The sequence below is a fragment of the Fringilla coelebs genome (genome assembly GCF_963513975.1).
Source record: "Fringilla coelebs genome assembly, chromosome: 7".
Lineage (NCBI taxonomy): Eukaryota > Metazoa > Chordata > Aves > Passeriformes > Fringillidae > Fringilla > Fringilla coelebs.
Window position 1 is genome coordinate 38,020,470 of NC_140035.1, and position 20,229 is coordinate 38,040,698.

At 51.0% G+C, this 20,229-nt stretch overlaps 1 protein-coding gene across 2 annotated transcripts; it reads left to right on the top strand.

The window, feature by feature from the left end:
• The first annotated feature begins 7,998 nt into the window (after positions 1-7,998).
• On the top strand, positions 7,999-17,151 carry ASB1 (ankyrin repeat and SOCS box containing 1). 2 transcript variants are annotated; one of them, XM_084209392.1, is made up of 5 exons: positions 7,999-8,060; positions 8,159-8,305; positions 9,917-10,219; positions 14,010-14,395; positions 15,766-17,151. In XM_084209392.1, exons 1-5 carry the CDS (start codon positions 8,026-8,028, stop codon positions 15,897-15,899), a joined length of 1,005 nt encoding a protein of 334 aa, XP_084065518.1. In that variant the 5' UTR covers positions 7,999-8,025; the 3' UTR covers positions 15,900-17,151. The 2 variants fall into 2 exon arrangements, with proteins under 2 accessions (XP_084065518.1, XP_084065519.1); XM_084209393.1 differs by lacking the exon at positions 9,917-10,219.
• The last annotated feature ends 3,078 nt before the right edge of the window (positions 17,152-20,229 follow it).

The window sequence follows — 20,229 nt, forward strand, 5'->3', positions numbered from 1 at the left end:
GGGAGGTGGCTGAGCTGGGTGGGCTGAGAGGGCCTTTCCAGCCCAAGCACTTCCATGCACAAAGCTGGTTTTCCAGCCCTGGCTGGTTTTCCAGCCCTGCAGCCTGGGAAGGGCAGCCTGGTCACTCACACGTGTTCCCCCACCAGCCACGCTGCACACTCTGAAGTGCCCAGTTCCTCGTTGTTAACCCAGAGGGAAAGCTGCTTTTGCCTCCCTTTGGAAGGCAGGCCCTTTTCCTCAGGTGAGGGAAGCTGCTCCTGGTGCAGCTCCAGGGGATCAGGATGGAATTGGAAGGTGGAACAACAGCAGGACCCAGAAAGGAGGAGTTTAAGGGTTGGAATTTCCAGCTTTGTCACTTCCTAAGGGAAAGAAATAAACACTGAAACCTAAGCACAGCCCCTCCTGGAGGATACATTTCCTGGGAACTCTCACTTTGATGGCTGGAAAATCCATACAGTTTTTCTCCTTGGAGCAGGGAGACACCAACCAAGCCCTCGGTCAAACAAATGACACTAAAAATAACTCACAAGTACAACACCCACACCTGGAGCAGCCCTGAAGGTGAGGTGCCCCTTTTGGAGGGGGTGCCTGTGACCCATCCTGAGAGGGAAATCCAGTCAAAGGGGAGGAGGTCCTACCAAGATACAGCTCCCAAATCCATCAGGAATTTCATTTCAGGAGGAGATACCAGGATTTTCCCGTGGCTGTCAGCAGCATTCTCCAGGTCACGCTGCTGCATGAAAAAGAGTGTTAGAACCTGGGACTTAAACTAAACAGATTTCCTATAGGAAACACACACAAAATTACTTTGCTTCTAAAGTTACTTTTATAGACGTTTTCCCTGAGAAATATTTCTCCCTGGAAAAATAAATTCACAGGATGTAATTAAAACAGTTCTGTGCGTGCACTGGGCTGGCCCCCTTTAAGTGCTTCACCAAATGCAGCAGCGAGCAGAGGAATGAAAGGCAGCTTTGTTGGGACCTATTAATGACAATCTGCATTAATTAGAAAATGAGACATTGTTCTCTTGGTTTATGGCTATGAAAATGGCTGCTAATAAGGCTGAGGGCTGGAGTGCTCAGCTTTTGGCTTGTCTGAGCTGTTGTGAGGCCCTGAAGAATCTAAATAATCTTTGATTTGTCAAATCCTAAGCTGATGAAGGCAATGGGAGTCAGATTCCATACCCTTGGATTCTGGCAATAACCAGGTGCTGGTGACTGTTTGGGGGGGTTTTTTGTTCCTTTTTTTTTTTTTTCTTGCCATTTTCTTTAGGTTCAACTTTTAATTAAACAAACAAAAGTAAGAGTGAACCGCGCTGTATTAGAGCTTAACTTTCACTCCTTGAAGAACAAAGCCTTAATAGGTTTGTATGGATTCCTAATTAGGGATATTAATTATCTCTGCTCCTCTGCCCCAGCCCAGCCATGTGTAGTCAAAACACTCACCTCCCTTTGCAAATCTTTTTGAGTGCAGGAATAAAACATTCTGTGATTCTGAAAGCTAAAATCAGAGCTTTCTAGCAGCATTTAAAGTTTTTATTGCTGTATTGCTGTCCTGATCACAAGTAAAACATTTTTATGTCCTTCAGGCACGGCTGGCTGTGTTTTCTGTGTCTCTCGAGCACAGCAGGGTGACATTTCCAAAGTATCTCCACTGCATGACCTCTTTCTGAGTGGAGAAACAGGAACTTGGGGTCATTTGATAAAAGAAATGTTGCATCACCGGCGGGAGAGCTGCTGCAAAAAGGATCATCAGCGTTGTTTTTTCCACAGTATCATGTGATTTGGGTTGGGAGGACCTTAAAGCTCCTTTCATTCCATGGGCAGGGACACCTTCCACTATCCCAGATTGCTCCAAGGCCTGTCCAAGCTGGCTTTGAACACTTCCAGGGATCCAGGGGCGGCCACAGCCTCTCTGAGCAGCAAGACTGGAAGCTGAGTTTTGGTAGTGGAAACATTTTAAGCAGCATCCCTGGGGCCACTTCCAATTAAAAAAAGAGACAACACAAGCAGGGAAAAATGACCTGGAATACCTTTAAGAGAAATCCCTTCCCTGGGAGGAACTTGTGTAGCTGAGGGTTCATTTTAATTTCTTAATTAGCGAGCGGCAGCCAGGCCGGGATGGGAGCGGGGCAAACAAGGGGGGAAACGTTTTGTGTTCACAGCCCACCTCGGAGCTGGGCCAGCATCCAGGGCCTGCTGGAAAACAGGCAGGAATGCTGCTTGGAATTCCTGACCCCTCCTTCCCAAAGACACCTTGCTTTCCTTCCTCAGGGAACGGTTCGGAGCCCGCAGCGCGCTCTCGGAAATCGCGGCTAAAAATGACTTTGGGGGTTCTTTTTTTAGCACTGGGCTCCGAGCAGGGCGGAGGTGGCTCTTGCTTGGTTGGGTTTCATTAAATCCCCCCTCAGCAGAGCAGCCCAGGGCCTTCTTTTCCCCCTTTTTGTTTCCCCCTTCAATAAACACACATCTGCTGCAGAGCCTGGCTTAATGAAATTGTGTGAGGCGCTTCCAGCAGAAGGATGTTTATTTTTCTCTGCCGGTTCACCCAGGCTGCTCCGGGTGCTGTGTGCCTGGAGAGCCCCTCCATAAAGAGACCCTTGTGCCTGGGGCAGCCCTGAGTGCCTGCACTCACTCAGCGCTGGGTATTGTGTGTGCAGGAACCCCCGTGGCAGGGAGGAATGATGGATCTGACTCCCTGTTCTCAGAAGGTTAATTGATTATTTTATTATACTATATTATGTTAAAGAATGCTATACTATACTAAAGAATGCAGAAAGGACACTTATTGAATGCTAAAAGATAACAATGAAAACTGGTGACTCTCTCCAGAGTCTCAACCCTGACTGGCCAAAGAGCCAAAACAACTCCCAGCAGAATGCACTGAAACAATCACCTGTGGGTGAACAATCTCCAAACACATTCCACGTGAGCACAGCACAGGAGAAGCAAATGAGATGAGAATTGTTTTCCTTTTCTCTGAGGCTCCTCAGCTTCCCAGGAGAACAATCCTGGGTGAAGGGATTTTTCCAGAGAATGTGAATGCCACAGCTGGGATTCTCTAGCTGTGGAGCAGGCGGGTGGGCAGCACTATTTCCAGGGAATTTCGGGGGAAACAGTGTGCTGAGAGCACGGTGTTAAGGTGGGAAAGTCAAGCACTGGCAAGGCCAGAGCTCCCTGGAGAGCTGGCCTAATTCATCTGTTTATGTCTCTTATTTTTGCACAGTCCCCTGCTTGCAGAATTTTCTCTTTTTTGACAAAATCGGTCACCTTTGTGCTTTTCCAGCGCCATGGAGATGCCTGTTCCTAGCTGGATGCCCCTCCCAAACCATCTCCTCTGAGGGAATGCAGAGGTGTAGATGCTGCTGCAGGGTTCTTGATGAGCCTTTTGTCACTAATGCAGGTTTCTGGCAGGGCTGATCACACCACATTTTGCAGCAGACCTCGTTTAAAACCTCACTCCCAAGGAAGGCACTGGGATCTGCATCCCTGGACATGGATCTGGGCTGCCTGGAATGCCTTCATGGATTGGACTGGGTGATCTTTAAAGGTCCCTTCCAGCCCAAATCACTCTGTAATTTCTATGGAATATTCACTGTTTGATGGGTTGGGCTAGATGATCTTTAAAGGTCCTTCCAGCCCAAATTGTTGTGTAATTTTATGAAATATTCACTGTTTGGTGGGTTGGACTGGAGGATCTTCAGAAGTTCCTTCCTGCCCAAATTGTTGTGTAATTTTATGAAATATTCACTGTTTGACGAGTTAGACTGGAGGATCTTTGAAGGTCCCCTCCAACCCGAACCATTCAATAATTTCTATGAAATATTCAGTGTCTGACCTCTCTGTGTGTCAGAAACGCTGGTTTGGGATGAGGAGGACAATGGGCAGACTCAGGGGAAGAGGGAGGGACGTGGAATCACAGAATCACTGAGTTGGAAGGGACCCACAGGATCATCAAGGTCCAACTCCTGTGCATTTTGAAAATTAGCTTTTCTCCTTCCCAGCTCTTTCCCCCCTCCTCCCCATTCTTGCTTTTCCTTGAGCTATTTCTTCTGACAATTCCACACAAGTGCTGAAAGAAGTTGTTCAGGTGGCAAAAATGGGGTGGGGGGAGGTGGGGAGTGTGAAAAAAACCCTTTCCATCTTTATTTTCCCAACAAAATCTGGATATTTTTGAAGAGTTAAAAAAAAAAAAAAAGCTAAAAATATAAATAAATCCCTTTTGTCTGCAAATCCCTGGTGGGAGTTGGGCTGAAACGTTCCTGAGTGACTCATTCCTGGGCAGCCCTTTGCCTTTTTGGATGGAAACTTGTCCTCAGCAGATTTTCTGGTATTTTCTAACCTGCCTGTGAGGAGGTGTTTCCTTTGTGGACTGAGGTAAAGGAGGTGCCTGCTTCTCCTGTGAAATTCCCACATCTGCCATCAAAGGATGGCTGTTTCTCCTGGAAAATGGTGATAAAACCTGCACTGGTGTTTTCCTTCCCTGCCTCAAACTTGTTCATGATGATGGCCCTGGAGAAAAAAAAAAAAAAGTCTGCAATTGTGCTTGATCCATGAGCTGGGAACCTTTGGCTGGAGCCTGCTGGAGATACCAGGCTGATGGATTTGGGTTCTTCGTGTTCCTGAGGTGTCCACAAGGATTTCCAGAGCCTTTATATGCCCCTAATGGAAATAAATGATAGGAAAAGAATGAGGGAAAAGCAGGGAATCCCATAATTTAATTGGGAGAAATGGCAGGGATGTGTAGGACAATCACTGCCCTGTTTCCTTATCAACAGGCACCCTCTGGACAAGGCTGAAAATCCTAACCAAAATTCCAGCCATCAGAGGTGCTGTGACCCACACCCCTGTGGGCACAGCCAGTAGGGAATACTCCCTTTTTTGGGGCTATTTTCCCTTAATTGTGTTAATCCTGATGGCTCTTTAATCAATTTTAGCCCTTTTCCCTCACTGTCAGGACAGATTGTCCATTTCCCTGGGAGCAGCGGGGTGACTCTTCAGCTCTGTCCTGCGATGATGATTGATGATGATGATGGATGATGATGATGGGTGGGATTTTCTAGTCCCTGCCTTTCTGTGGTGCTGCAGTAGAAGCTGCACTCCACACCCTCGGCTTTCTCCCGGTCAGGATGGAAGGAGGAAAGTGCTGGACACCTGATGGAAGGTTAGAGCTCGGCTGGCTGACGATCAGTGAGGTATTTAAGGCCATTTGCAGCAGGATTGACTTCCTGGACTCCAAGCAACCTTTCTGTTGTCGTCTTTGTGCTTCCAGCCCCAGTCCTAATGACATCCTGGATGCTGGAATTCAGTCCTCCTCCCATCTCTCATTCCTGTTTTCTGTTGTTAATGCACGCCTTCATGTCCACTTCAGGAACCACACCAATTCCCCAGAAGAACATCGGGCTCTGCTAAGAACAGGGGGATGAGGGATTTTTTTCCCCCCACCTCTTTCCCCACAGATGCATTTATCACTAGGGCAACCTCACTTGAGAGTTCACTACAAATCCAGGCCGATGGCTTGGATCCAGGCAGGGAGAAGTTTTATGGACTGAGCTAAGCGTGAATTACACTTCTGGTCACGGCATTTTCTTTCTTTCTTTTCCTTCGCTGTGACCCTGGCATCGAAGCAGTTACAATTGCAAAGTATTTCATAATGCAACTTTTTTGCCTGCTGCTTGGAAGGTCTGGGAGGAACCTAGGTGGATTTAAAAGGTGTGGTGCCCCTGGAAAAGGGTGGTGGTGGTGGGACTGACCACTGTTTTTAGCACCAGGTGTAAATCATTGTCCTTTTCAGGCAAGGCTCCCAAGATGTCCATGTTTAATCCAGGAATGAGAGGGAGGTGCATTTTCTTCTCAGTCTGGCACTAAATGCAACCACTGGCTTCATTCCAGGGAGTAAAAGCAGTGGATTAACAGGAGTTCACCCCTGCCCCCTCTTCTCCCCTCAGCCATGATCAGGTGGGGTGGGAAGGGAAGGGGAAGGGAAGACTCCAGGAAGGAAGGACTCCAGGAGCAGGTGGATGGGCTGATTCCTTTCTGGTCCTCTCTAGGGATCCTGTTTCCAGGAGCAGGATGGCTGAACTGGTTTCATTTGGAGCATGAGGAGCACAGCGGGGAGAGGATGGGGAGTGAGGGGATGTGCCTGCTCAGGAGGGGCAGTGGGAAATCTTAGTGAATGTGGAGGGGGTGGTTGAAGGATCCTCTGGAGCAGCAGGATTTATTTATGTATTTATTTATTAAATTTGAGGGGTGTTTTTTTTTTCATTACTTCAGGGTTAGGAGCTGGAGAACAGGTCTTGCCTAACGGGTGAGCCAGCATGTGTTGCTGTGTTGGATAAGTGACTATTTTTAGACGCTGGGAGTCTCCTCCTGGAGGCTCCAGTTTCAGTGTGGATTGCCAACAGCCTGTGCCCTCAGATTGGCACAGCTGGTAGGAGCTGTCAGGATGTGCTGGACAAAAGGATTTCTCCAGACATGGAAAAAGTGTTTCCTGGGTCTTCACCGAACCGTGAACTCTTTGCAAATTTCCACCCCCCCGCACTTCAGCCACTTGGAGTGATATAAATTGGCAGAGTTTGGTGCTTTTCTCCATGGGATTTCTCTTAAACACCCATGGATTCCCAGAGCTGGGGGCTGAGTCTGCACAGTCACTCCCTCTCACTGTACAAGAACTCGTCAGGACAACTTGGGATGGGCTGCTCTTCACGTGCATTGAAGGAAAAGTTAAAAAGGAAAAAAAAAAAGAAAAAATGAGAGAATCAAAGCTTGGTTCAGGAGACAAACTGCTGGAAAATCTCCTGGGATATGGTCTGTAAGAACTTTCTGCCTTCGTTGCAGCAAGAACTGAATGAACCTCAAACCATGAGCAGCTCCAGCTTTGTCTGTCCTGTTTACCCATCCCTTTATTCCCCTCTAGGGCTCTGCTTTCCCACACGGATATATTGCTAATAAACAGTGTTGCGTCCTCTGCTCCCCTTTCTCACCTGTCCACACTTTCCCTGCAGGAGAAGAGAACAAGCAGCTCCAAATTTAAAAAAAAAAAATTAAAAAAAAAAAAAGCCCATGGACCAACCTGGTTTTTCCTCTGGAGCTGAGGGAGCTCATTAAATGTATTCCCATTAAATGGGTGAGGGATGCAGCAGGAAGCTGTGCTTGCAGCCAGAACCTGGATGGAGGGAGGGATGGAGGGATGGATGGCCACCATTCCCTGCTGCCACTGGAGACTCGAAAATGTGCATTTAGAAGCTGAGGGTGTGTTTTAAATGCTTGTAGAGCAATTATAAGGATATAAAGACACTGTTGGAGAGTGTTCAAAGAAATGGTACAAAGATGGTGAAGGGAACAGAGAGAATGAAGATGGTGAAGGGATGAGGAACAAGCTGGGGGCACTTGGCTTCTTCAGGCGGAGAAGAGGAGGAGATCTCAGCATGGCTGGCAGCTTCCTCCCGAGGGACAGCTCCACTCTGCTCTCTGTGACAGGGACAGCACCTGAGGGAATGGCTGGAGCTGTGTCAGGGCAGGGGCAGGTGGGAGATCAGGAAAAGGTTCTTCCCCAGAGGGTGCTGGGGCATTGCCCAGGCTCCCCAGGGAATGGGCACAGCCCCAGGCTGACAGAGCCCAAGGAGCATTTGGAGAATGCTCCAGAGATGCCCAGGCTGGGATTTTTGGGCTGCCCTGAGCAGGCTTGCACTGGAGGATGCTTGCGGATCCCGTCCAAGTGAAGATGCCGGAAGCTGCGCTGCAGAAAAGCCGAGATGAGCTCGGTGAAATGACCAGAAGCGGGGAGAAGAGGAGCCCACAAAAGCTGCGGGAAGCCGCCCGGCCCGTACCCGCGCTGTCCCTGAGGGAACCTGAGGGGACCGAGCGGCCGGGCCGGGCCGGCTGAGGGAGGCAAGGCCGCGGGGAGGATCCACCTTAAGGGGAGCAGGAAGCGAAGCGGGGCCAATCAGGCCGGGCAGGGCGGCCGGGAAGGAGGGGCCGAGGGAGGGACCGGGGGAGGGCGAGAGAGCGGGGCCGGCGGGGCGCGATGGCGGAGGGCGGGGACCCGCCCGCCCCGGGCAGGTACCGTGGGCAGGGGGGTGCCGGGGCGGCCGTGGCGGCGGACGGCGGGGTGAGCGCCCGGGCCGGCCTCTCTGACCCCGCCGTGTGCCTCTCTCCAGCGCAGGTCGCAACCTGAAGGAGTGGCTGCGGGAGCAGTTCTGCGACCACCCGCTGGAGCACTGCGAGGACACCCGGCTGCACGACGCGGCCTTCGTGGGGGACCTGCCCACGCTGCGCAGCCTGCTGCAGGACGAGAGCTTCCAGAGGTGGGCATGCCTGCCCCGCGCCCCGCCACCTTAAAGAGCATCCAGTCCCACCCCTGCCACAGGCAGGGACACCTTCCACTGTGCCAGGTTGCTCCAAGCCCCGTCCTGCCTGGCCTGGGACACTTGCAGGGATGGGGGTTTTGTGGGAGCGGTGTCAGGGAGGATGCTGCGCTGGCCGTACTCACAGCTGCGCCTTTTGGGGGCTCCCATCTCAGCCTTTTTCTTGTGAGAGGTGTCAGGGTGTTCTTCCCGCTGTTCCCGCAGCCTACACCTTTTGGGGACTCCCCTCCTGCCCGCTGTTTTTGGGGAGAGGTGTTTCCTAGGATGTTCTTGCTGTCCCCACAGCCTGCTCCTTTTGGTAACTCCCATCTCATCTGTTTTTTTCATTGCATGGTTTGGGTAGGAAGGGACTTAAAGCTCATCTTATCCCACCCTCTGCCACGGGCAGGGACACCTTCCACTATTCCAGGTTGCTCCAAGCCCTGTCCAGCCTGGACTTGGACAATTCCAGAGACAGGGGGTTTTATGGGAGAGGTGTCAGGGTGGGAGGATGCTCCCCTTTCCCCCAGATCATTCCCCTGGTTTCCCAGGAGGCAGATCTCACAGCTGCTCATGAGGCTATGGCAGCTGTGCATGAACTCTTTTCAGATCGGGATAGGAATGTGATACCAGGAAAACGGGAGCCTACGGATAATGGGGAAAACATACAAAAGGGATTATAATCAACTATAAACCCTGAAACACCCCATGTTACAAAATCTGCCCAGTGCTAACCCTGTGACTGTGGGGATAGTTAATTAATTTTCCTGCATCATGGAGAAATCTGCTTAGAGTGCTAAATGTTTCCCAGCCTTAAAAAAAAAAAAAAAAAAAGGTTTATTTCAGCAAAAAATGAGAATGAGCCAGCCCTTCTTTTCTCTCTGTTACCTGGGCAGCTGGGGCTCTTGGGACCCTTGGGCTGAGGGTTTTTTGTGGGAAGAAGCAGAGATTGACAGGAAGAGGAGGGTGGGGCCCACAGCTCCATTCAACAGGTGATGGAGTGAGCAGAGAAGTGATGTCTTTGAATTTGGAGGTAGATATGGACTTGAAAGCTCATCCTAATGCTAACCCTTCCACTGGACCAGGTATCTCCAAGCCCTGTCCAGCCTGGACTTGGACACATCCAGGAATGGGGCGGGCACAGCTTCTCTGGGCTACCAGTTTGGGACATCTCCCTTTAAACAGGGACAGAAGGGAGAGGTTGTTTTGGGTTTTTTTTACAGGTGATTTTTGAGGTGGGGTTTGTGCAGGTGGGCACAATTGAAGCCCACCGTCCAAGCGCTGCTCTGCTTCACCTGTCCAGGCAGCATCTGCCAGGTGATTGGCACGAGCTTTTTGGGGCCAGAAATCAGAGAATCATATCCTGAGTGGAAGGGACCCACAGGGATCATGGAGTCCAACCCCCACCCCAACATTCCCGCATCCCTGAGAGCACCGTCCAAACCCTCCTGGAGCTCTGGCAGCCTTGGGGCTGCACCCATTCCCCGGAGAGCCCGGGCAGTGCCCAATCTCCCGGGGAGCACCCTCCTGGAGGGGATGGGGCCGCCCTAACCGCGTGTCCCCCCACGGCAGCCGCATCAACGAGAAGTCGGTGTGGTGCTGCGGCTGGCTGCCCTGCACCCCGCTGCGCATCGCCGCCACCGCCGGCCACGGCCCCTGCGTCGACTTTCTGCTGCGCAAGGGCGCCGAGATCGACCTGGTGGACGTCAAGGGGCAGACGGCTCTCTACGTGGCCGTGGTCAACGGGCACCTGGAGTGCGCCAAGATCCTGCTGAAGGCCGGCGCTGACCCCAACGGGAGCCGGCACCACCGCAGCACGCCGGTGTACCACGCGGCGCGGGTGGGGCGCGCCGACATCCTGCAGGAGCTCATCAGGTCAGAGCTCGGGGCTGCCTCTACCTTCCCCTGCTCCCTTGGGGTGCCCTTCCTCCTCAGCTGGCTGCAGCCTCCGTGCCTCTTGGGCTGGAGAGGTGCCCAAAGGGGCATCCGTGCATTTCCCACCTGTTCCAATCCGAGCCCAAGAGAGGAGTCTCCGATTCTGAGCTTGCCATCCAGTCACATCCAAACCTTGCCATCCCCCCACCTTCCACGATTCCCGTGACTGCAGTTAGGAGGGAGGTGGATTCCCCCAGAAAACTTCCCTCAGGGGTGTTGGGTTTTCCCTCAGGCGACTCCCTTGGCAGCACCAGCCGGGCTCAAGTTGTAGCAGGAGGCTGTGGGAACTTGGATTGCTCCTTCTGTGGCGTGCCCTGGTTATTCCTTCTTTTTAAATGGGAATATTTCTGTCCAAGGGATTGTTCTGGACAACTATGTGGGCCATGGATGCCAAATAATAAGGGATCATAATGGGAAAGCATAGGTTGTAGGGAGAAATACTGAAAGAGAAGAAAATTGAAGGAATCCCTTTGATGACCTCAAATGCTAGAAAATAACAAAAGGATTTGAATAGGAAAATATTCAAAATCCTTGGGGATTTTCTTCCTTTTTTGAATTTTCATACAAGTTGAGCTTGGAGGAAGAAGGGGAGATAATCCCCCTCCCTCCTTGCTCCTTTCCCAACAAGCTGAGAGGAGGATGTTCCCATCAGCACAGGCTTGTTGATACAGGGTTCAGCTCTCTGCATTCCCAAAAATCTCCCCTGCTCTCTCCACCCAGGCAGGGTGAAATGTAGCAAATGATATTTCAGCAGCACAGGGAGAGCTGATGCCTTGATTTATGTGTCTGCTCCTTGGGATAGCTCACCAGCAATATTAAAAGCAAGATTTTGGACAACTTTCAGGATTAAAAATTAACTGGAGTTTTTCCAATCTCTTTTTATTAGGCAATGTCTCTCCCAAGGCTGCTAAGCTAATACCAAATTGTCAGATTGCCCAAAATTTCAAATATCTCAGAGTAGGGATTTCAGAGATCTGTGCAGAGTTACTTAGTGAAAAATGCAGCCTTTATGTTACAGGGATTTTCAGAATGTTAGATCTACAGGATTTGGCAGGGAGAGTGCAACAAGGAAGACACTTTTCCTGAGATAGGAGGGGATTTATTTTGAGAGGACCTGAACCCAGTCAGGTGTGCTGCAGGTGTGTAAACATCACCTGGTTTGAAAATCCTGTTGGGATCCCTGAGCATTCCTACAAGTGCTGAAGCAAGCAAGAGGTGAAATCCCATCCATGAACAGTAAATCCACACTATGGAGTGGGGATCCATTTTACTGGGAGGCTGCTGGAAATATTTAGGGTTCTAATGCCAGGTATAAATGACATTCCTCACAATTTGGGATCATGCTGTGGTGGGATCCACTGCTACCTGCAGTGGAACTGAGGGTAGCAAGGATGAGAGGATCCTTTTGCCAGGCTAAAACTGGGGAAAAGAGAGCTGCCAGATCACCCTCATCCCTCAGGTGCATGCCTGACCCTGCTAAAAGCAGGATTTGGGGGTTTGCTTTGAATTGAGGGCTTCCACTGAGAATTTTGATGGTAATAATGGGGGAAGAAAGGACTGAAATGGAGGGAGATCTGCTGTCTGCTCAGGAGGCAGCAGCCTTTAATCAGCCCTGTGGAAGTCCCAGAGCAGCACAGATAACTCTGTCCAAATGCTTGTGTAATCTGATTTTAAGGGGAAAAATACACTTGGTGCCATTTGCAGCTCTTAGAGGAGTCTCTCAGCCCTTGTTCTGGGTGTGCTTAGTTGGAATGAGACTCTTGCCATGCTCAGAACTGCAGGATTTGGTTAAATATTGGCTGGATAGGGAGCAGTCCCTGCTGGTTTCAGTGACAACTGTGCCTGCTTTGAGGTAGGATTTGTCCCCAGGTATTTTCCTCAGTTTTATGACTCCTGAAAGGAATATCACACTATCTAGGAAAAACCTGGTTCTCTGAGTGCTCAGTTTGCAATCTGGGGAGAGACTGCTGGGTGAAGGAACCTTTTCTCCCTCTGTGGGTAGAACAGACAGGGCTTTGTGATTAAAACCAGCTACTCCTTAGGGATTGTGTTGTCTTCTTCCTCCTTCCCATTCAAGCTGCATGAGAGGTACATGGAATTACTGTCCCCACTGCCTGAGGGAATCCCCAGTGGATTCCAGCCCCTCCAGCTCCTTCGGGAGCAGGGGTTTGTCCCGATGTTTCACTGTGGAGTGCAGGTTCCTTTTTCCATTTCCCTGCTGTTTGAGATCGAGTGCCTGTGTTGCTTTTTTGGCCCGTTTTATCCTGGTAGGGAAGTTATTTCAGCATCCCTCTACAGTGGAGTCATCTGGAAACATCCCTGCTCCCCAGGCAGCTCATTAGCATCCAGCATTACATGGTGTTGGCTCGGGGCTGAGCCATCCCTGGTGCCAAGGCACGAGAGGAGAGAAAACACAGCTAAAAGTTCCGGGGTCAAGATAAGGAATGGGAGAGATAAGAAGTAGGGGAGATAAGGAAGGGGAGAGATCACTCACTAAATACCATCACGAGCAGGGTATCAGTTTAATTTATCCCTAATAAAATCAGAGAAGGGTAATGAGAAGTGGAATCAATCTTAAAAAACCCTTCCCTCCTTCTCAACGGGGAAGCAACATGGGGGAAGCTTCTGAAAATACCACCCCTGTACCTTCCCCCCACCCTGCAAACCCAATCCACCAGGAGGGCAAGGATGTTGCTGTTCCTCCTCTCTCCAAATCCCAGGTTGTTGTGGGCAGGGAAATATCTTTGCTTCTGGGAGATCACACTGTGTTGTCCCCACTCAGAAGCGCTGCCAGGCCCATCTGGGGGTAGGGATCACAGAACCACAGAACAATGAGGTTGGAAGAGACCTCTACGATCATCGAGTCCAACCTGTGCCCTAACACCTCAGCCAGATTATAGCACCAAGTGCCATGTCCAGTCTTTTTGTAAACACATCCAGAGATGGGGATTCTGCCACCTCCCTGGGAAGGGCATTCCAGTGCTTTATTATTCTTTTGGTGAAAAATTTTTTTCCTAATATCCAACGTATGCCTTCCCTGACGTAGCTGGAGGCTGTGTCCTCTGCTTCTGTCAGAGCTGCCTGGTGGAAGAGACCAACCCCCCCTGTCACAACCTCCCTTCAGGAAGGTGTAGAGAGCAACAAGGTCACCTCTAAGCCTCCTCTTCTCCAGGCTAAACAACCCCAGCTCCTTCAAACATTCCTCACAGGGTTTGTGTTCCCAGCCCCTCACCAGCCTTGTTGCCCCCTCTGGATGAGCTCAAGCATCTCAACATCCTTCCCAAACTGAGAGGCCCAGAACTGGACACAGCACTCCAGGTGTGCCCTCGCCAGTGCCGGGTACAGGGGCAGAATGACCTCCCTGCTCCTGCTGGCCACACAAAATCAGCGCAGGGTAATGAGAAGTGGAATCAATCTTAAAAAACACCTTCCCCCACCCTTCCCTCCTTCTCAAGGGGGAAGCTTCTGAAAATACCACCCCTCTACCCTCCCACGACCAAAACTTGGCCGTGCAAACCCAATCCACCAGGAGGGCAAGCCAGAGCAGGCAGGAGCCATTGGCCTTCTCGGCCACCTGGGCACGTTTCTGGCTCCTAGTGAACTGGCTGTTGACCAGCACCCCCAGGTCCCTTTCCAAAGGGGTGGGTGTGTCCCAGAGGTTCTCTCCTGCACGTGTCCTTCAGCCTCATCCCTTGCCATTCCCAACCTTCCCTCCCTCTCCCTGGAGCAGGTACGGCGCGGACGTGGACGTGAACCCGCAGCCGGCGTCGCGCGGGCCGGGGCAGGCGCTGCGGCCGCTGACCACGCTGGTGGTGTGTCCCCTGTACATCAGCGCTGCCTACCACAACCTGCCCTGCTTCCGCCTGCTGCTCCAGGCGGGAGCCAACCCGGATTTCAACTGCTGCGGGCCCATCAACCTGCAGGGCTTCTCGCGGGGCTCGCCCGTGTGCGTGCTGGACGCCGTGCTGCGGCACGGCTGCGAGCCCGCCTTCGTCCGCCTCCTCGTCGACTTCGGGGCGGATCTCAACCTCGTCAAGGTGGAGGCCTTGGGGGTCGAGGCCACGGGGAGGGTCAAGGTGAACGCCGAGGCGCTGGAGGTGTTCAAAGAAGCCAGGGGTGAGTGGGGTTGGCTCCCTGGAGGGCTGCTGGGGGTGCGGGAGAGCGCTTTGGAGGGGTTGTTTGGAAGTGGAGGTGATGCTGAGCTGGTGGGGTGGGTGTTGCTGTCCTCACTTCAAGGTCTGTCAGCAATTAGATAGCAGGGTCTAACGAGCTGGCAAAGCATTAACAACTTCTCTGCTCGCTGCTTTTCCCTTGTTCCCTTGTTTTCCCCTCTTGAGTCCTTCAGCAGCCCAACACCTGTCTGTTACTCCACCTTTTTCATCTCTCCCAGCTCTTTTCCATTGCCTTTTTCAAGGCCTAGGGGTCCTGTCTGAACTGGGCTTTGGAGCTGTGGATCACCAGTTCTCCAGAGCCACACAGGTGTGTCCCAGCTGTTCCCTGTGTGACCCTAGGCTCTGGATCCAACAGGGAGTTTAGTCTGGACAGACTGGTTGGGAAGGAAAGCCACAAACGGTGGTAAAAAGGGGCAGGAGGAAGCTCAGATGGAGATGAAAAAAGGTGGGGGAAAAGTGCAGCAACTCGGAAACCTACCTGGTGAAGGCCACAGCTTGGCACCAGGGGTGGAAGTGGGGTTTCCCTCTTGAACTCCAGAGAATTTTCAAAGGGATTCAGGCTGTGGAATACAACTCACATCCCCAAGTTACTCAGCTTTGCATGGGCCTGGTTTTCAAACCTGCCAGGGATTCTGAGAGGGAGGCTCACATAAGCTGGAGTTCCATTAGACCTGGGTTTAGGAGGCAAATGGGACTCCTCAGGTGGAGCAACTGGGATGATGGAGTGATGCCATGGAGGTCCAATTCCTGAATCAACCATCCTCTTGTCCCTGTGCTTGAAGAGCTCTCCGTGGACTCAAAGGAAGCCCTCAAATGGAAGCTGGGATAAGGCCTGAGCTGGCCATCAGTGCTGTTGACATAATTTTAAAATGATCCAAATAGAACCGTGGAGTTGGAAGGGATCCACAGGGATCATCCAGTCCAAGCCCTGGCCCTGCACAGACCCCCCAGCAATCCCACCCTGTGCATCCCTGGCAGTGTTGTCCAAACACTCCCGCAGCTCTGGCAGCCTTGAGGCTGTGCCCATTCCCTGGGGAGCCTGGGCAGTGCCCAGCACCCTCTGGGGGAGAACCTTTTCCTAAAATCCAACCTAAACCCCCTCTGGCACAGCTCCAGCGCTCCCTCAGGGCTTGGCAGTGATGGCCTCCGTGGTCCCCAGCCCTTCCAGCCTGCCCATGCGCTTGCAAATCTGCTCCAAGCCCAGGAGGTCTGACCTCCTGACGAGGCAGGATTTGTGCTCTCCCTCCCTGCCTCCGTGTTGCTGTTCTCCCTCTGTGTTTCCCCAGTAATGCTTCCCTGTGTTTTTCCTTGCAGGCCGCGCCCGGAGCCTCTTGTCTCTGTGCCGCATAGCTGTGCGGAGAATCCTTGGCAAATCCCGCCTGGATCTGATCCACAGCCTTCCCATCCCAGACCCCATTAAACAGTTTTTACTCCATGAACACAGTTAGAGGGCAGCTGGCTGCTTTTGGGGACAGTTTGACTTGGTAAATGAGTGCCCTGACGGAGCCAGGTGTCAATCCTGCCTCTTTTTCCCTCATGGAGTGCACATAATTCCCTGCTCCTGTGGATTTTTTTTCTCCTCCAGATTGAGGGTGCAGTGATTCAGTGTCTTATCTCCTTGGGGAGAGGCTGCTAAACGTGTGTGGGTGTTGCTGGAGCAAATACAATATATCCTGTGGCTGTTGGCAAATGTGTAACCTCTGTTACTGATCTGTATCACCTGGAGTCTCTGTGGCATTTCTGTCTGGGGAAAGTGTCCCTACTTTACTATTTGTCCCATCACAGCACATAAAACCCGAAGTTCCTACCTACATTTTACTCCATATCTCGTGGTAAGACCAGAGGAAACTCACCCAGATCCACGCAACGGGCCTGCTTTGTTTGCATCGTGGAAAAGGGAGAAAAAAGGGTTTTTTTTGGAGGAGTTGGGAGATTTTGTGCTTCTAATCACAGTGTTGCATCCAGCAGCCTGGGCTCCTTTGACTTCCAGTGCCTCTTCATGCCACAGACTCCCAGAAGAGTCATTCTGCAGGGAGTCAGCAGCCTTTTGTTGGGATCTCAGGGTCTGCCAGTGATGCGCTCATTGCAGAGGAATTGTTGTCAAAACAGCAACTTTAGAAGGATAGAGATGATGGTGCCTCAGGATCTTGGGAAAAATCTCAGGTGATAGTTGGTACGTGCTTGAACTTTTCTGATTTAAGTCACTGTGTTATAAGTTAATTTTTTTTTTTTTTGATGATTTTTCTCTGCTAGCTCTTCTTCCCATGCTCATCCAACTGGCACAGGTAATTTTCCAGATGTGACCTTCAGACCAGAGAATCCCAGCTTGGTTTGGGTTGGAAGGGACCTTGAAGCTCACCTAGGTCATGGGCAGGGACACCTTCCACCATCCTGGCTTGCTCCAAACCCTGTTCCTGGACCCTATGGGGCCTTAACGTTGGTTCCAAAAGGTTCTTTCCCCAGAGGCATAAATAAATGCAAAAGCCAACCAAAGCAGAGGATATTTCCAGACCTTCTCCAGGTGAGGTGCAGTGGAGTGGAGCTGTGGGCAGGTGAGGAGGGGCAGTTCTGCACCATTCCCTTCCCAGGCCTGCAGCTGGTTTTGGTTTTCCCGGCGCTGGCAGCGAGTTGTGCACTGGCTTTATAGAGGTGTGAACATGCCTGGGAGATGCAAACAGGTTGTAAAGCCTCTTGGCACCTGGCTGGGGGATCCATAATGGTTTGCAGGAGCTCACTGTGCTCTGAGCTCCAGCATGGGGAGGCAGAAATTGAGATGGGCTGGCTTGAGAAAGTGCCACGGGAGCAGCTTTTGGGGTGGGTTTTTCCCTGAGGATTTTTAGTTGGTTTGTAAACAGGACCCCCAGTTGGGGTGAAGGTGGTAGGATGGATGTGGGGAGAGCTGGAAGGACCCACAAGGATCATCCAGTGCAGCTCCTGGCCCTGCACAGACAGCCCAGCAATCCCACCCTGTGCTCCCTTGAGAGCATTGTCCAAATGCTCCTGGAGCTCTGGCAGCCTTGGGGCTGGGACCATTCCCTGTTCCTGTGCCCAGGCCCCCTCTGGGTGGTGGTTCCACCTGGAATGAGCTGATGTTCCTCAGTGGGAATGCCAGAGGGTGGCCCAAAGAAATTGAGAGAATGGACTCAACTCAGTGCTTGATGTAGGTCTGGTCTGTAATTAAAGCTGAGCCTGTTACAATGTTAATTAGAGAGCCCATCCAAAGGATTCCCCTGAGCATGGATCTCTCCAGGTCTAAGGATGGTTCTCCCAGCCCAGCAGCAAACCAGCCTGAGGTTCATCAGTGGCTTGGAGACGTGCAGAATCAAGGCTTTGGAGTGCCTGCATCATCCATCCATCTTCCACCTTCACTGAGGGACTTTGCCTCTGGAAATGGCCAAACCTTTGGCTTGAGGGCTTGAAATGAGTCAAACCTGGGGACAACTCACATGAGATTGAGCTGTAGGTGCACAGGATTCTGTTGGAATGGAGTCCCTGTGGAGATTGGTTGCTGTGTCTGCTTAAACCCAGCTTTGCTGGGCTGGTTTAATATACAGAGAATTTGAAATTTTCACTGTAGAGAGATAATAATCTTGAAATTGGTTCAGGATATTCATAGACTTCATTGTCCTGTCCTAGGGGGCAAAAGCCCTGCGTCCTGTGCCTTACCCTGTGTCCTTTTAAACCCAGGAAGCAATAGTCTTCCAGTATGAAATCTCAATAATTGATGCCTTTAAACAGTATTTCTTTTTGCCTTAGCTTGGACTTCACCATTCCCTCCTATGCAGCAAAGCAATCCATTTTGTACAGGTGTTTTTTCCCATGTTGTCTGTGGGGCATGCTCAGATAATGTGAGTAAAAATTGAGTTTTGTGAAGCTGTGGGGTGGGAAATTAAACATTCCTGCAGTGTACATCCCATCCATTGAGAAATGCCCATAATATTTGTGAAGTATATAGCAAGTGTGCATGGCCTGGCCTTGCTGGAAGCTTGAATGGGCCAGGATAAGAAGATTTGGCAAATGCTTGAAGAACCAAACCAGGTCTGGAATCAGCCACGCAGCTCCAAAGCTTTCTTTTCACATTGGCTTTCTTGTCTTCGTTGCTAGGGGAGGATTTTCAGGGCATGGGATGCTGGTAGCTGGGATCCAAATATAATTTCATGCTCATTTTGCAAAGCGTGAGGGAAAGGCATCTGTTGGGTTGAAGTGGTTTTGGGCTTGGTTTTGGAGGTTGGTTTGTTTGTTTCTTGTTTTTCAATCCCTGGAGTCAAGTAAAGCCCTTTTTACCCCAGCTTGAGTTACAGTACCTCTTTAGCCCTTCCTCTTCCAGTGAAGAAAACTGTGGCAGGACACAACAGAGGGGACACAATGCCACTTCCAGAAGTGCCCAGCAGTGCCTGTTGCCTTTTTCCAGGCTCAGAATGGTTTGGGACAGCAGCAGGATCAGACCCGAGGGCGGGTAGATCCGCCTGCAGCCCAATGAAGAGCAGGATGGCTCTGGATTTGGGAATGCCTGCATCCTGCCGGCCTCTCCCTGTGCTGTAGCCACTGGAGGGGGCCGGAGAACCGCGGTCCCTGCCTGGGGGTTACAGGGACAGCGCCGCTGCCACCTCCTGCCTTGCCTCTCCTGGGCGATGTCCAGGGCATCCTGAATTTCTTCCACCTTCACACCGGGCTGAAGAGGGCTCTTTAAACCTCTCATTTCTGCTCCTACTCCCTTGGTCGCTCTGGAAAGGCAGCTCCTCAGTTTGTCTTGGCATGCAAGTAGATGTAATTCCTCAAAATATTTTTTAGCTTTTTTATTTTGTGGCATTTTCACTGGAAAACTCCCTACAGGCTTGAGCAGCAAGCGTTTCTGCTGGTTGCTCTGTTTTTCCTGAGGATTAGAGTGTGTACCTGAGGATTTAGTCCACGCAGCTGCCTCCAGGCAAGGGCACAGTCCCATTTTAGGATTCCTGCTATTTTCACTCGGGAGATGTTTGTCTGATCTGCTGCCAGTGTTTCCTCTGAAGACAAAACCAGAGTTTTTCCTGAATTGGAAGAAAAGGATCAAATGGTCTGGAATTATGGTGATGAGAAACAAAGCCAAACAAGCCCTAATATTAAATTTTAACACTTCCAGCCTCGATATTATTCTAATTTGGAGTGTCTCCCTCCTGTCTCTTCATACATCTCCCCCCAGTCCACCCCAATTTGGTACCCACAAGTCGGTGACATCATCTCTGTGCTGCAGCTTGGAACTGGAGATTTATCCTCAAACAGGAAGATCTGTGTGTCTGAGCTGCAAGACTGGGGACAATAAATGCGGAATTGTTTGAAGGAGTTGAGGAGTTGCCTGTTATTTACCTGTGCCCTCCAGGACAGACAGGCTGGGATTTCTGGTCCCCTCTCACTGAATTTCCTGTGTGACAGACTCACCTGAGACCCCATCCTTGCTTTTATAACAGCATTGCAACATGCTCCTTATTACTCACGCTGGTTAATCTCATTCTAAGATCTGCAGCAGCAAGGAAAATATTTCTTCTTGCACTGTGTGATGCCCAAATGTTCACTCTGGGCTATGAGAGCTGACCAAATCTCTGGCAGTCTCAAAGCATTTCCTCTAGGATCTGTTGTTCCCACTCCCCAGGCACTGCTGGGGAAGCCCCAAGTTATTTAACTTTTTATTGTTTTTGTTCTCCATCAGCTCCTCCAGCCTTGTCTTCCTTCCCAGAAGAGCTCTTTGTGACCCCTGCAACTTGCAACCGTGAAGAAAAAGAAAGAAAAGGGTTGTGAAAGAAA

Coding starts and splice junctions, on each gene's coding strand:
- ASB1 (XM_084209392.1), top strand. CDS start 8,026: ATGGCGGAGGGCGGGGACCCGCCCGCCCCGGGCAG. Junction 8,306..9,916: donor CAGGACGAGAGCTTCCAGAG/GTGGGCATGCCT, acceptor CCCCCACGGCAG/CCGCATCAACGAGAAGTCGG. Junction 14,396..15,765: donor GGTGTTCAAAGAAGCCAGGG/GTGAGTGGGGTT, acceptor TTTTCCTTGCAG/GCCGCGCCCGGAGCCTCTTG.